The sequence below is a fragment of the Callionymus lyra genome, chromosome 9 (genome assembly GCF_982586985.1).
Source record: "Callionymus lyra chromosome 9, fCalLyr1.hap1.1, whole genome shotgun sequence".
NCBI lineage: Eukaryota > Metazoa > Chordata > Actinopteri > Syngnathiformes > Callionymidae > Callionymus > Callionymus lyra.
Window position 1 is genome coordinate 25513058 of NC_141826.1, and position 14330 is coordinate 25527387.

The window sequence follows — 14330 nt, forward strand, 5'->3', positions numbered from 1 at the left end:
ATATATATTTTATTTTTTTTATTTTATTTTATTTGTTCATATAAAAACAAAAAACATAAAAATCAACAAAACATTGCTGGACCCGAAATAATAAATGAATAAATTCCTTTGTCATATTCCTTCAAGATGCTTTGATTATTTTGTTTGATCACATTTATTTTCTATTATAAAAGCAAACAAACAAACAAACTAATCATGAAAATACATTAAAAAAAAAAAAAATCTATATATTTTGGGTTTTTTGTTGTTTTTTTTTTTACGCCAGAGTCAAGTTATATACTTACTCCTACAGTTTCAGAATATAAAATATAAATGTATAATAATTATTTAAAAAAAATAGCCTTCATATATAATATAAAACAATTGCTTCTCTTAGTCTCTTTTAATAACAATGTGTTAAAGGCCCAATCTATTGTACTATATATGGTGTTTCTGGTTCCCCTAGTGTCAGGAATTTGTAACTGCAATTTCATTAACTCTTCTTCAATATTCCACATTTGTATTTGTTTACTTAAAGAAGATTGTGTAGTGAGTTTGCGTATTTATCTTCTGGATTATTGATTTGGTGATATCACGACGCGCCGGCGGCTCCTCTCTGATGTCGCTCAGTTTGGCGGTGAAACCGATGCAAGTCCCGCGAGACTGAGCGTTAGAAGAGATATTTTTCTACCATCATGTCGACACCGAAGCGTTGAAATAAACGAAAGGGAAATATCATCGTTTTCCTTCTTTAAACCTCCGGACCTTCACTAAAGTACTCGCCGTCATATCTTTAGTTGAAAGAAAAAAAAATATCGCAATCCAAGACACCAATATCGTATATATCGCACTTATTTCTAATATCGTGCAGGACTATCTAAAGGACTTCCATGAGTATAATTCCCTCATAGAACTGATCTTTGAAAGACTTGAAACATAAAAGACAAATAATCCCCTAAAGTATCGTTTGTGACTCATGTTCCAGTGAGTTCCGGTTCACCTCTGAAGTGCCTATCTGGCTGGACTACCAGGGCAAACACGTGGTCATCGAGCAGGTGACGACGAGCGCGAGTCCATGAAGTGTTCTGGTCTAAACTCTTGACTCCTCAGGGGACGTTCGCAGGGATCCTCATCGGTCTGGCTCAGCTCAACTGCTCGGAGCTGAAGCTGAAGAGACTCTGCTGCAGACACGGGTACGAGCGTCGCTCACGCTGCTGTTGCTGAAGATGTTTTAACTCTCGAATATCTTTAACTTCTCAGGCTCCTCGGCGTCGACAAAGTCATCCAGTTCGCCGTCACCGAGTGGCTGACGGACATCAGGAAGAACCAGCTGCCGGGGATTCTGGGAGGCGTCGGCCCGATGCACTCGGTCGTCCAGCTGTGTGAGTTCAACCGTGATCAGAATGTTATCTTTCTAAACGTGATTACTTCAGTACTTACTTCAACTCCTTGTTTTTTAAGTGTTACATTTTTGTTTTTTTCAAAATTTAAGTTCAGTAATTAGTGTATTTTAAAGTCATTTTTTTACATGTTTAAATTGTTTTTTTTTTTCAAAAGTTAAGTTCAGTAATTAGTATATTTTAAAGTATTTTTTTTACATGTTTAAGTGTTAAATTGTTGGGTTTTTTTCAAAAGTTAAGTTCAGTAATTAGTATATTTTAAAGTATTTTTTTACATGTTTAAGTGTTAAATTGTTTTTTCAAAAGTTAAGTTCAGTAATTAGTATATTTTAAAGTAATTTTTTTTACATGTTTAAGTGTTAAATTGTTGTTTTCTTTCAAAATTTAAGTTCAGTAATTAGTATATTTTAAAGTATTTTTTTTACATGTTTAAGTGTTAAATTGTTGTTTTCTTTCAAAATTTAAGTTCAGTTATTAGTATATTTTAAAGTATTTTTTTTTTACATGTTTAAATGTTAAATTGTTGTTTTCTTTCAAAATTTAAGTTCAGTTATTAGTATATTTTAAAGTAATTTTTTTTACATGTTTAAGCGTTAAATTGTTGGTTTTTTTTCAAAAGTTAAGTTCAGTTATTAGTGTATTTTAAAGTAATTTTTTTCCAATACTTTCAAAATAAAACACGAAAACTGTTCGTCTGTCTATCGCATGATCGTCTGAACGTTTGATCCAGTAGCTCGGTGCTCTGTTAGTTCTGTCTGGTGACTCTATTATACTCTATAACGTTTATATACTGAACTACAGACTAGACAAAAAAATATATTGATAATCAATCTATTTTAAATACTGGAATTAGAATTTAAAACTGTATTAAATAAGTTTTTACTCATTTTGAAAATCAATTAATCTAAAAAAAAATCAATCATTCAATAAAATATTACTGAATATAATTAATAATAATAATTAATATTATTGAATATAAACATTTTTTGATTAAATAAATATAAAATTATTAATAAAATGCATAGAAAAAACCCCATTTAAAAAAACCAAGTTTCAACATTTTAAATCCATTAATGCTGACACTGATCTACTTCCGTAAACATCATGTGATCGATGACTCTCTTCCCTCCTGCAGTCCACGGAGTCAGGGATCTCTTCTGGCTCCCCATCGAGCAGTACCGCAGAGATGGACGCATCATCCGGGGGCTCCAGAGGGGGGCGGCGTCCTTCGGCACCTCCACTGCCTCAGCGGCTCTGGAGCTCAGCAACAGGCTGGTCCAGGCCATCCAGGTACTGTTGGAACTTTGTTCAGGTTAAACTAAAGTTAAACCTTTAAGTTACATAGTTAGTTTAAGTTAGATAATAAAGTTCATATATATGAACTACTGTCACAGCTGAAATATACTGTTATTTCTACAGGTGTGTATTTTGTCAACAATCTGTTGATGCGTATCACGATACAGTGTCAACGATACCATAGTGATAGTGTAGTAACAAGTGTATATGTGTAGTATTGTGGAGTACTTGACTCTGGTGTTGTGATAGTGTAGTAACAAGTATATATGTGTAGTATTGTGGAGTACTTGACTCTGGTGTTGTGATAGTGTAGTAACAAGTATATATGTGTAGTATTGTGGAGTACTTGACTCTGGTGTTGTGATAGTGTAGTAACAAGTATATATGTGTAGTATTGTCCAGTACTTGACTCTGGTGTTGTGATAGTGTAGTAACAAGTATATATGTGTAGTATTGTCCAGTACTTGACTCTGGTGTTGTGATAGTGTAGTAATGAGTATATATGTGTAGTATTGTGGAGTACTTGACTCTGGTGTTGTGATAGTGTAGTAATGAGTATATATGTGTAGTATTGTCCAGTACTTGACTCTGGTGTTGTGATAGTGTAGTAATGAGTATATATGTGTAGTATTGTCCAGTACTTGACTCTGGTGTTGTGATAGTGTAGTAACAAGTATATATGTGTAGTATTGTCCAGTACTTGACTCTGGTGTTGTGATAGTGTAGTAACAAGTATATATATGTGTAGTATTGTCCAGTACTTGACTCTGGTGTTGTGATAGTGTAGTTACAAGTATATATGTGTAGTATTGTGGAGTACTTGACTCTGGTGTTGTGATAGTGTAGTAACAAGTATATATGTGTAGTATTGTCCAGTACTTGACTCTGGGGTTGTGATAGTGTAGTAACAAGTATATATGTGTAGTATTGTCCAGTACTTGACTCTGGTGTTGTGATAGTGTAGTAACAAGTATATATGTGTGTAGTATTGTCCAGTACTTGACTCTGGTGTTGTAGTATTTACAGACCACATGACTCTTGACGAAGTCGTAACTGATTTCATTTGTTTTCAAACCAACATATGTCCAAACTTCAGCTTTAAAACTGCTGGACTCACTGTATCCTCTCGCCCTCAGTCAACGCTTTAGTCATAAAAATACATCCAAACATTACCTTTAAAATCTGTTGGACTCACTGTATCCTCTCGTCCTCAGTCATCATTCTTCCTTTAGCTGTGGAGGATGTAATTACTGCTGACATCTAGCGGCCGGTTGTTTAGTTGCAACACAAAAATTAACAAACCTTGTGAATATTTGCATGTTAATTGTAAATTTAAAAAAAAATGTAAACCCACTTAAAATTGATATATTTTTTTTTAAATACAAATGTGATTATAAAATGAATAAATATTTCTCAATTAAATAAACAAACGTATGCAGTTGTTTTGAACAAAGACACAGTTGTGTGAAGGTCAGATGGAAGGTCATCCTCTCACCTCTACAGGCCACAGCAGAGACCGTCTACGACATCCTGTCCCCGACGCCGCCGCTGACCCGATACGCCATCACCGAAGGTCGCGCCCCCGCCAGTCGCCCCCGCCGCGCCGCCCAGCCCGCGGACCTGCGAGAGGGCGTGGCCAAAGCCTACGACACGGTCCGAGAGGTCGGCGAGCGTTTTGTCTTCCCTCCTGAAAACACTCCCACGACCCCACGAGAGTGACCTCTGACCTCTTCTCTCCGCAGGGGGTCATCGACACGGCGCAGACGCTCTGCGACGTGGCGTCCCGCGGGCACGAGCAGAAGGGTCTCCCCGGGGCGGTGGGCGGCGTCCTGCGGCAGATCCCGCCCACCGTGGTGCGACCTTTAATAGTGGCCTCCGAAGCCACGTCCAATCTGCTCGGCGGCATGAGGAACCAGATCAAACCGGACGCCAGGAAGGAGGATTTCCTGAAGTGGCGAACAGAAGACAGCCAAGAATGACTGTTTACGTGAGAGTGTGTGTGTGTGTGTGAGTGTGTGTGTGATCTTACCTGAGGGAGTGTGTGTGTGATCTTACCTGAGGGAGTGTGTGTGTCTGAACACAAGACTTCAGTTCCATCAACACAGGCTGGATTTTTAAATCTTTCTTTCAGTCACTTCTTACATCGTGTTCTGCAAACATATCGAAATAATCCTTCAAATCAGGGCCGGGTCTCGACAGGCATGTTTGAGGGGGCACCCACAAATCTTGAGGGGGGCATTGTGCTGTTACTTACTTACATGTAAGTTTGAGGGGGCACGACATTTATTTGAGGGGGCCAGGCCCCCCCTTGCCCCTGCCTAGACCCGGCCCTGCTTCAAATCCACGGAAGTTCATCAGTGACAACGAATATATTGACATAATTAACTTTTCAAAGAATGTTTTGTGATTGAAATGTTTTTTCTAGTATTGTTTTTTAATTATACGTTCAATTATTCTTTATTTGCGGATTGAATTTGTTTATGTTTTTAATCATTGAATTCAATTTTCTTTATTGAATATTTTCAAAATGACACGTACTTTACGCATAAAGTTCAAGATACTTCAAATTGTATCGATAAAATTCAAAGATATTTTTTTCTAAATTCAACCGTTATTTAAAAGTAGTTTTTATTTTATTTAATATAAAGATGTTACATTATAATACTGACATTGTTTAATTAAATTGAAAAGGCTACAAATTTGGATTAAATATCTAAATTCATTATTTTTTAATTTGTTGTTCTTGTATTTAAAATACAATATAAAAATCAGTGGCGCGATTATACAAACCTTTAGATATAAATGAATTATTTAAAAATATTAAAAGTATAATGTAAAACTCAATGATTAAAATATTATCAGACTTTTAATATACAAATAATTTAGTTGAATTATTAAACAAAAACACTTAAAAAACAACATTTCAATAAGAAAAATTAAAAGTTTAAACATTGAAATATCAAATGAAACGACTCAATTTTCCGATGCCACTGATTTACTTCCATATAAATCCGCCTCCAGCTCCAGCTCTAAGTCACAGAAACATCTGGATTTACTCTCTAATGAGGCTCTTCTATCAGTTCTAAGGAAGTCTCTTGATGTTCGATGCATTATTGGTTCAGTATTGATCGCCTGCTTCTTCCTCGTCTCTCCACTCGTGCCATAAACTCAGCAGATCTCGGTGCTGCTTCCTCCTCACCTGTCGCCGTCACACCTTCACCACCAATCAGAGGTTCTTCTACTTTCATCTTCAGGTTCCAACGTTTGTTTTTACCTCCTGAAGACGTTGGTCCTCCTCTGTGGTCGCCTTCCTTCTTCTTTTTATGCATATTCTTCTTTTTTACTTGACAAGTTATTGTTGTTGAAATGATGGTTTGGATGTGAAGACGAACGGTGACAACTGTGGTTAAAAACATTTACATTTGATCTCTTGAAGAAGATGTGTGGAGTGTTGATCTTGCACGTGAGTGAGGGGAACTCTCTTGTGTGCGATTTACTATCTACTATATCAAACAGTATGAATGCCTTGTACAAAACATTCAAATGAGAAAATGTACAAAATAAATGCAAAAAATAAAAATGTTGTTTTAAAAAAAAGAGAATCATTTTCACTATTTAAGGGTTTATATAATTACAGAAACGTATGTCATCATTGTGCAAAACAAACACGGAATATTTGTATATTTTCTACTGTGTAATATTAGTTTTTATCATTTTTCCCACGAGAACTGATCAATAACGGATATTTACGAGAAGTAAAATGATATTTTAAAATATATCTTTAAAACGGTACAACGTATTGCGATTAAATCATAATAATTGTAATTATTTATTTAACTATTTGTTTCAAACTAATACAAAATATTGTCGCTTTACGGAAGCGGAACCATAAACTGAAGCTCCGGCGAGTCCGTGAACATTTCGCTGCTGCTACTTCCGGTCCACATGTGAATTCGTTTCTCGTGTGAGCGCAGAATAACAAACATCTTTAAAAACATCCATTAAATATATAGTTTAAATTGTCGTGTTTCTCATAAGTTTGTTCCTGAATCATGAAGCTGCTGACGCACAACATGTTGACATCGCACGTCAAGGGGGTAACCAATGGTTACCCGCTGCTGATCAAGGTAAACAGTTAGCATCATGCTAATGTTGCTAACTTTTGACACAAAACTAACAATAATTGTTAGAAAACAATATTTATCTTCTATTGGGCTTTGAATCAAATGCATGTTTTAATGATGTCTGACACATTGACGATTATGCTCGATGCGAGATAAACACTTTATTTAATGAAACTACAGTCTTGTATAAACTCGGTGTTGTGATGGTTTCTAATATTAAAAATGTGCTTATGTTTGTTAAATCCCGTTAAATACATTTTTCTGTAATATCAGCTTATTGTCATTTGATGTAACCACGAAGATTAACTTTTGATTCGCTTAATTTTGTATAAGTGTGTCTCTTGATTCCAAATGTTAAGCATTAAATGTATGAAAAAGGGAAAAAATATTATTTTAAACATTTCCCAAGTGTGTTTTTTTGACCAACTTTTAACTAATAATCAGTTCATTTCTTTTTCCCGTCAGGCGACTGAGATGCGAGTGAAGGACGTGGAGTTCAACCCTCAGTTCGTGAGTCGCATGATTCCCAAGCTGCAGTGGAGCGCTCTGGTTCAAGCTGCTGAAGGGGTGAGAGTTGAGGGGTGATGCACTCGTGGTTCTGGTTCAAGCTGCTGAAGGGGTGAGAGTGGAGGGGTGATGCACTCGTGTTTCTGGTTCAAGCTGCTGAAGGGGTGAGAGTGGAGGGGTGATGCACTCGTGGTTCTGGTTCAAGCTGCTGAAGGGGTGAGAGTGGAGGGGTGATGCACTCGTGGTTCTGGTTCAAGCTGCTGAAGGGGTGAGAGTCGAGGGGTGATGCACTCGTGGTTCTGGTTCAAGCTGCTGAAGGGGTGAGAGTGGAGGGATAAATAAAGTGTTATCTATCTAATACTAGTATTAGGAGATAACAATCTCTCATCAATGGATCACAGAAGACGTCGTTCGTCACAATTTGGACCAATAGTCTTATCTCGGTATATTTAGGCTGAATATAAATACTCGATATACTGTATATCCTGATAAACTTTACACAAATTATTTATCAAAGCCAACTATAGGACGTCACAAGTCGTTTTACTGAACAGAAGCAAAATTAAATTAATAAATAAACACAACTTGTTCATGAAATAAAAGTTAATTAATAAAACAAACATTTATACAAGATTCCCTTTTTAAATTAAAGCTCTCTAAGGTGCACATTTAAATACAAATATATCTTAATTGGATATAACCTATAAAAAAGTAGTTTGACAAATATAAATGGCTTTTATTTAAATACGGATTTTCTTGTTTAATGTACGTGTGTATATATCTGTTTATAATAAGCCATTTATATTTGTTAAACTCCAAATGTATTTTTTTTCCTTAATTGTTAATAATACTAAAAATATACAATAATATAATGTACATAAAAATGTTTGCTTTGGTCCAGACACTCATTTGTGAGGATATGGTGCGTGTGGTTCTCTAGCGCCCCCAAAAGGCACAGATTGGACTTGAGGGATAAAGTCCTTCAGCAGCAATAACATTATAAAAGTATGAAGTAACTTCTGTCTCTACAGTTGGGTCACAGACAGGAGCTGCCGACGGAGCTGCTGCCGAACTACGAGAACGACCAGGACTTCCTGAAGCAAGTCCACAAGGTTCTGTTGGAGGTCAGAGGCTCAACTTCATCTTCTGATGTTTACAAATGTTACTATTTTTACTCTCATTGACTCCATTTTTCATTTCATACTAATACGTCGTTAATCATTTATTTACCATCAATCTCATCTGATAAAGTGAACAAATAGTTTTTCTTTTCAACTTTGTTTCAAGTATTTTATTAACATTTGTTGTTTATTTGTAATGGAATTAAAAGTTGTTTTTTGTTGATGGTTTCATGATATTAATGATATTTAAAATACTAAGATATTTAATGTTTCTCAGGTGTTTCTCCTTAATATTCCTTGTTTATGACTTTTGTCAGTGTATCTATTTTTAAAACTAAATAAATACAAATAATGTTATTTGACAATGAAATGTGATAATTTTATAATATTTTTGAAACCAGAATATTATCGGAAAAAGTGACTCAGAAGGTTTAACCTACGATAGTAAATTAGACCAAAAGACACCAGGAGAGATAAGGGAGGTCAAGTTAAAGATGTTGAAATTGATGATGATAAAGATGAAGATGATAGAGGTGAAGATGATGATGAAGAAGATGATAAAGATGAAGAAGATAATGATGATGATGAAGATGATAGAGATGATGAAGAAGAAGAAGATGATGATGATGATGATGAAGATGATAGAGATGATGAAGAAGATGATGATAAAGACGAAGATGATAGAGATGATGAAGATGATGATAGAGGTGAAGATGATAGAGGTGAAGATGATAGAGATGAAGATGATAGAGATGATGCTGGTAGAGATGAAGATGATAAAGATGAAGATGATAAAGATGAAGATGATGGAGATGAAGATGATAGAGATGATGCTGATAGAGATGAAGATGATAAAGATGAAGATGATGGAGATGGAGATGATAGAGATGAAGATGATAGAGGTGAAGATGATAGAGGTGAAGATGATAGAGGTGAAGATGATAGAGATGAAGATGATAGAGGTGAAGATGATAGAGATGAAGATGATAGAGATGAAGATGATAGAGGTGAAGATGATAGAGGTGAAGATGATAGAGGTGAAGATGATAGAGGTGAAGATGATAGAGGTGAAGATGATAGACGTGAAGATGATGGAGATGAAGATGATGATAGAGATGATGTTGATATAGATGAAGATGATAGAGGTGAAGATGATAGAGGTGAAGATGATAGAGGTGATGTTGATAGAGATGAAGATGATAGAGGTGAAGATGATGGAGATGAAGATGATGATAGAGATGAAGATGATAGAGGTGAAGATGATAGAGGTGAAGATGATAGAGGTGAAGATGATGATAGAGATGAAGATGATGATAGAGATGAAGATGATGATAGAGATGAAGATGATGATAGAGATGAAGATGATAAAGATCCATGACTTCAACTTCCTTGCGTTCCTCAGGTGGAGGTGGTCGAGGGAAGCCTCCAGTGTCCAGAGTCCGGGCGAGAGTTCCCCATCTCCAAAGGAATCCCCAACATGCTCTTGAACGAGGACGAGGCGTAGACCTTCCCCGGGAGGCGCGGCCGGACCGTGGTTCAGGACCGTGGTTCAGGACCGTGGTTCAGGACCGTGGTTCAGGACCGTGGTTCAGGACCGTGGTCGCATCCACTCGTCGCTCGTTATGGTTTCTCTAAACCCCTGGAATCGTTCCCCGGAGACTCCGGCGCGGTTTTATCTCTATTTATTTTGGTGGCTGTCGGCCTCTTTATTTTTCAATAAAAAAATTACCGATGCTAACGACGGCCGCGAGCGTCTGGAGGTCCTGTTCTTAAAATAACCTTCTATTACAGACGCCCTAAATTATAAGCCACTTGTGTGTGAGCCAGAGCTGAACCCCACGTCTCGTCAGGGTTCAAGAAGGTCGGAGATGACGTGGCAGTGGATCGTCCCAGCTCTCCGGGGGAAGAAAAGTTGTTTTTAATGTTTTCTTTCAAGGTCTCTCGCAGGAGACGCCACCCGGGGCGGGATCACTTCCTGTCTGCGCCGAGGTGTCGCGGGTCGGATCAGCTCCAGGTGCCGCGATCCGTCTCGGGTCCGGACCCGGGAGGAGGCGGGTCTGTGGTTCCGTGAGCCCCGAAGGCTGAGCCCTGATCTCTTCCTACCTTTCCTTCTACTTAGAGCGATTACAGGCCTGCGCCCGCGACTATAATAACGGTAGAATGGGATATTATGGGATGGCAGCAGAGCGGCAATAAAAGCCGCCCCTGACAGATTAACAGCCTCCTCCGGATCCTGGACTGTAATTAACAACCAGAGAGCTCCGGGAAAGATCCGGAAGTTTCTCTGGGAAGTTCCTTTAGAACCTTGAATCTGACGAACACGAGTGAAAAAAAAAATATATATATATATATATATATATATATATACATATAAATGTATATCACAACGTTTCTTTTCAAGATATTCAACAACATTATTGATTTATACTTTATTTTGTCTTCAAGTCATGTTTTATTTTTGTCTGTAGTTCTTTAGAATCTTTACACAATACCAGGTCAACAATACAATACATTGTCTTAGTGTAGTAACAAGTATATATGTGTAGTATTGTCCAGTACTTGACTCTGGTGTTGTGATAGTGTAGTAACAAGTATATATGTGTAGTATTGTCCAGTACTTGACTCTGGTGTTGTGATAGTGTAGTAACAAGTATATATGTGTAGTATTGTCCAGTACTTGACTCTGGTGTTGTGATAGTGTAGTAACAAGTATATATGTGTAGTATTGTCCAGTACTTGACTCTGGTGTTGTGATAGTGTAGTAACAAGTATATATGTGTAGTATTGTCCAGTACTTGACTCTGGTGTTGTGATAGTGTAGTAACAAGTATATATGTGTAGTATTGTCCAGTACTTGACTCTGGTGTTGTGATAGTGTAGTAACAAGTATATATGTGTAGTATTGTCCAGTACTTGACTCTGGTGTTGTGATAGTGTAGTAACACGTATATATGTGTAGTATTGTCCAGTACTTGACTCTGGTGTTGTGATAGTGTAGTAACAAGTATATATGTGTAGTATTGTCCAGTACTTGACTCTGGTGTTGTGATAGTGTAGTAACAAGTATATATGTGTAGTATTGTCCAGTACTTGACTCTGGTGTTGTGATAGTGTAGTAACAAGTATATTTGTTTAGTATTGTCCAGTACTTGACTCTGGTGTTGTGATAGTGTAGTAACAAGTATATATGTGTAGTATTGTCCAGTACTTGACTATGGTGTTGTGATAGTGTAGTAACAAGTATATATGTGTAGTATTGTCCAGTACTTGACTATGGTGTTGTGATAGTGTAGTAACAAGTATATATGTTTAGTATTGTCCAGTACTTGACTCTGGTGTTGTGATAGTGTAGTAACAAGTATATATGTGTAGTATTGTCCAGTACTTGACTCTGGTGTTGTGATAGTGTAGTAACAAGTATATATGTGTAGTATTGTCCAGTACTTGACTATGGTGTTGTGATAGTGTAGTAACAAGTATATATGTGTAGTATTGTCCAGTACTTGACTATGGTGTTGTGATAGTGTAGTAACAAGTATATATGTTTAGTATTGTCCAGTACTTGACTCTGGTGTTGTGATAGTGTAGTAACAAGTATATATGTGTAGTATTGTCCAGTACTTGACTCTGGTGTTGTGATAGTGTAGTAACAAGTATATATGTGTAGTATTGTCCAGTACTTGACTCTGGTGTTGTGATAGTGTAGTAACAAGTATATTTGTTTAGTATTGTCCAGTACTTGACTCTGGTGTTGTGATAGTGTAGTAACAAGTATATATGTGTAGTATTGTCCAGTACTTGACTCTGGTGTTGTGATAGTGTAGTAACAAGTATATATGTGTAGTATTGTCCAGTACTGTTGTGATAGTGTAGTAACAAGTATATATGTGTAGTATTGTCCAGTACTTGACTCTGGTGTTGTGATAGTGTAGTAACAAGTATATTTGTTTAGTATTGTCCAGTACTTGACTCTGGTGTTGTGATAGTGTAGTAACAAGTATATATGTGTAGTATTGTCCAGTACTTGACTCTGGTGTTGTGATAGTGTAGTAACAAGTATATATGTGTAGTATTGTCCAGTACTTGACTCTGGTGTTGTGATAGTGTAGTAACAAGGATATATGTGTAGTATTGTCCAGTACTTGACTCTGGTGTTGTGATAGTGTAGTAACAAGTGTATATATGTGTAGTATTGTCCAGCACTTGACTCTGGTGTTGTGATAGTGTAGTAACAAGGATATATGTGTAGTATTGTCCAGTACCTGACTCTGGTGTTGTGATAGTGTAGTAACAAGTGTATATATGTGTAGTATTGTCCAGTACTTGACTCTGGTGTTGTGATAGTGTAGTAACAAGTGTATATATGTGTAGTATTGTCCAGTACTTGACTCTGGTGTTGTGATAGTGTAGTAACAAGTATATATGTGTAGTATCGTCCAGTACTTGACTCTGGTGTTGTAGTATTTACAGACCACATGACTCTTGAGAAAGTCGTAACTGCTTTTATTGGTTTTCAAACCAAAATAGTCCAAACATCAGCCAAAGCTGCTCGAGTCACTGTATCCTCTCGTCCTCAGTCGTCATTCTTCCTTCAGCTGCTTGGGATGTATTGACTGCTGCCATCTAGCGGCCGTAAGTTTAATGGCAGCACAAAACAAATGCTGTGTCCACTGTATCATCTCGTCATATATATCATGTCATAGGATTTATTATTTTCTTTAGCTGCTGAGAACGTAATAAATGTTGCCATCTAGTGGCCGGAAGTTTAAATAAAACGGAAAAGGGATTAAATTCCATAAATATTTGTTAATGGTTATTACTTGTAAAAGTCGCAATTTTTAAAATGTTATACAAAACATATTGAAATACAACATTAAGGAACTTTGATAAAAGTAAAACACGATTAAAGACCAAACCAAAAAGTTAAATTCATAGAGTTGTTAAAATTGTTACCTTAACGTGATGAAAACGTCTTGACAACCAAGTTTGTCGATACTTTCTTGCTCCTCCTGTTGTGTTGTTGTGTTGTGAGTCCGTCTACACGTCACATGTGAGCAGGGTTCAAGCCTGCACTTTGAAACATACTAATTGGCATCTTTCTTTTGTTTAATCTGTTTAAAACTTTACTGCGAAACCACCAAATTGCCGTTAATTAGGGGATGGATTTACGCGCCGGGACGGTGCGGCCACCGTTGCCATGGCGACACGCCACGTCTGCTGTGAATCCACATCCTTGCCTTCACTTTCTCAACTTGAATCCACTGGAATCCACACTTTCTTCTCAGTTCAATACATGGATCTTGACTTTTTTACTTATTATGTCCAAATATTTTGTCACATATTGTAAATACTTTATTATAAACCTCTTGAAAGATTATTTAAAATGTGGTTAATATAAACTTTATCCTCTTTATTTATAGTTATTTGGATCTTTTGCTTCATCTTTTTTTTAGCTAAAATAGACTCACGGACATAAATCGACAAATATTATAGAAAATGACAAATATATAACATGTTAAAAACACAGACGTCCATGTTGAGCAGAAAAGATTCATATTTGATAACAAAATACATCTTATAATCTTGTTTTTGTCTCCAAAAATTTAAAAAGTTAAATCGTTTTTTATATTTTTGTGCCTTAATTTATTACCTACACATTTAACTTTTGACATCTCAGTGTTTTGACCTATTATTTAAAAACTATATTCAATATAATCTAATTTATTCTCCAATCATTCGCCTTTTCTAAATATTTACCTTTTACATTTCAACCATACATTTTTGGAATCATTAGTTTTATTATTTCAAGATAAATAGAACTTTATTGATCCTATATCGATATTATATATATATATATATTTATATATATATATATCGTGACAAAATGAAGACACGGTAACAAA

General features: G+C 36.4%; 2 protein-coding genes across 3 annotated transcripts in view; both read left to right on the forward strand.

Moving 5' to 3' along the window:
• atg2a (autophagy related 2A) overlaps positions 1–6277 on the forward strand; it is a 37838-nt gene extending 31561 nt beyond the window's left edge. For both annotated transcript variants that reach the window (XM_087798541.1, XM_087798542.1), the window contains 6 exons: positions 965–1034; positions 1090–1172; positions 1240–1361; positions 2515–2669; positions 4179–4337; positions 4418–6277. In XM_087798541.1, coding sequence (XP_087654667.1) covers positions 965–1034; positions 1090–1172; positions 1240–1361; positions 2515–2669; positions 4179–4337; positions 4418–4654 — 826 coding nt within the window. In that variant the 3' untranslated portion in view covers positions 4655–6277. The remainder of the gene's footprint in view (positions 1–964; positions 1035–1089; positions 1173–1239; positions 1362–2514; positions 2670–4178; positions 4338–4417) is intronic.
• Positions 6278–6614: 337 nt separating this feature from the next.
• On the forward strand, positions 6615–10178 carry trmt112 (tRNA methyltransferase activator subunit 11-2). The gene is made up of 4 exons (XM_087799093.1): positions 6615–6802; positions 7265–7366; positions 8338–8430; positions 9830–10178. Exons 1-4 carry the CDS (start codon positions 6728–6730, stop codon positions 9929–9931), a joined length of 372 nt encoding a protein of 123 aa, XP_087655219.1. The 5' UTR covers positions 6615–6727; the 3' UTR covers positions 9932–10178.
• The last annotated feature ends 4152 nt before the right edge of the window (positions 10179–14330 follow it).

Bases quoted from the DNA above. Each gene is read 5' to 3' on its own strand.
- trmt112 (XM_087799093.1), top strand. From the start codon at position 6,728: ATGAAGCTGCTGACGCACAACATGTTGACATCGCACGTCAAGGGGGTA. The intron at 6,803-7,264 runs GTAAACAGTTAG...TTTTCCCGTCAG, and splicing joins GTTACCCGCTGCTGATCAAG to GCGACTGAGATGCGAGTGAA. The intron at 7,367-8,337 runs GTGAGAGTTGAG...CTGTCTCTACAG, and splicing joins TGGTTCAAGCTGCTGAAGGG to TTGGGTCACAGACAGGAGCT.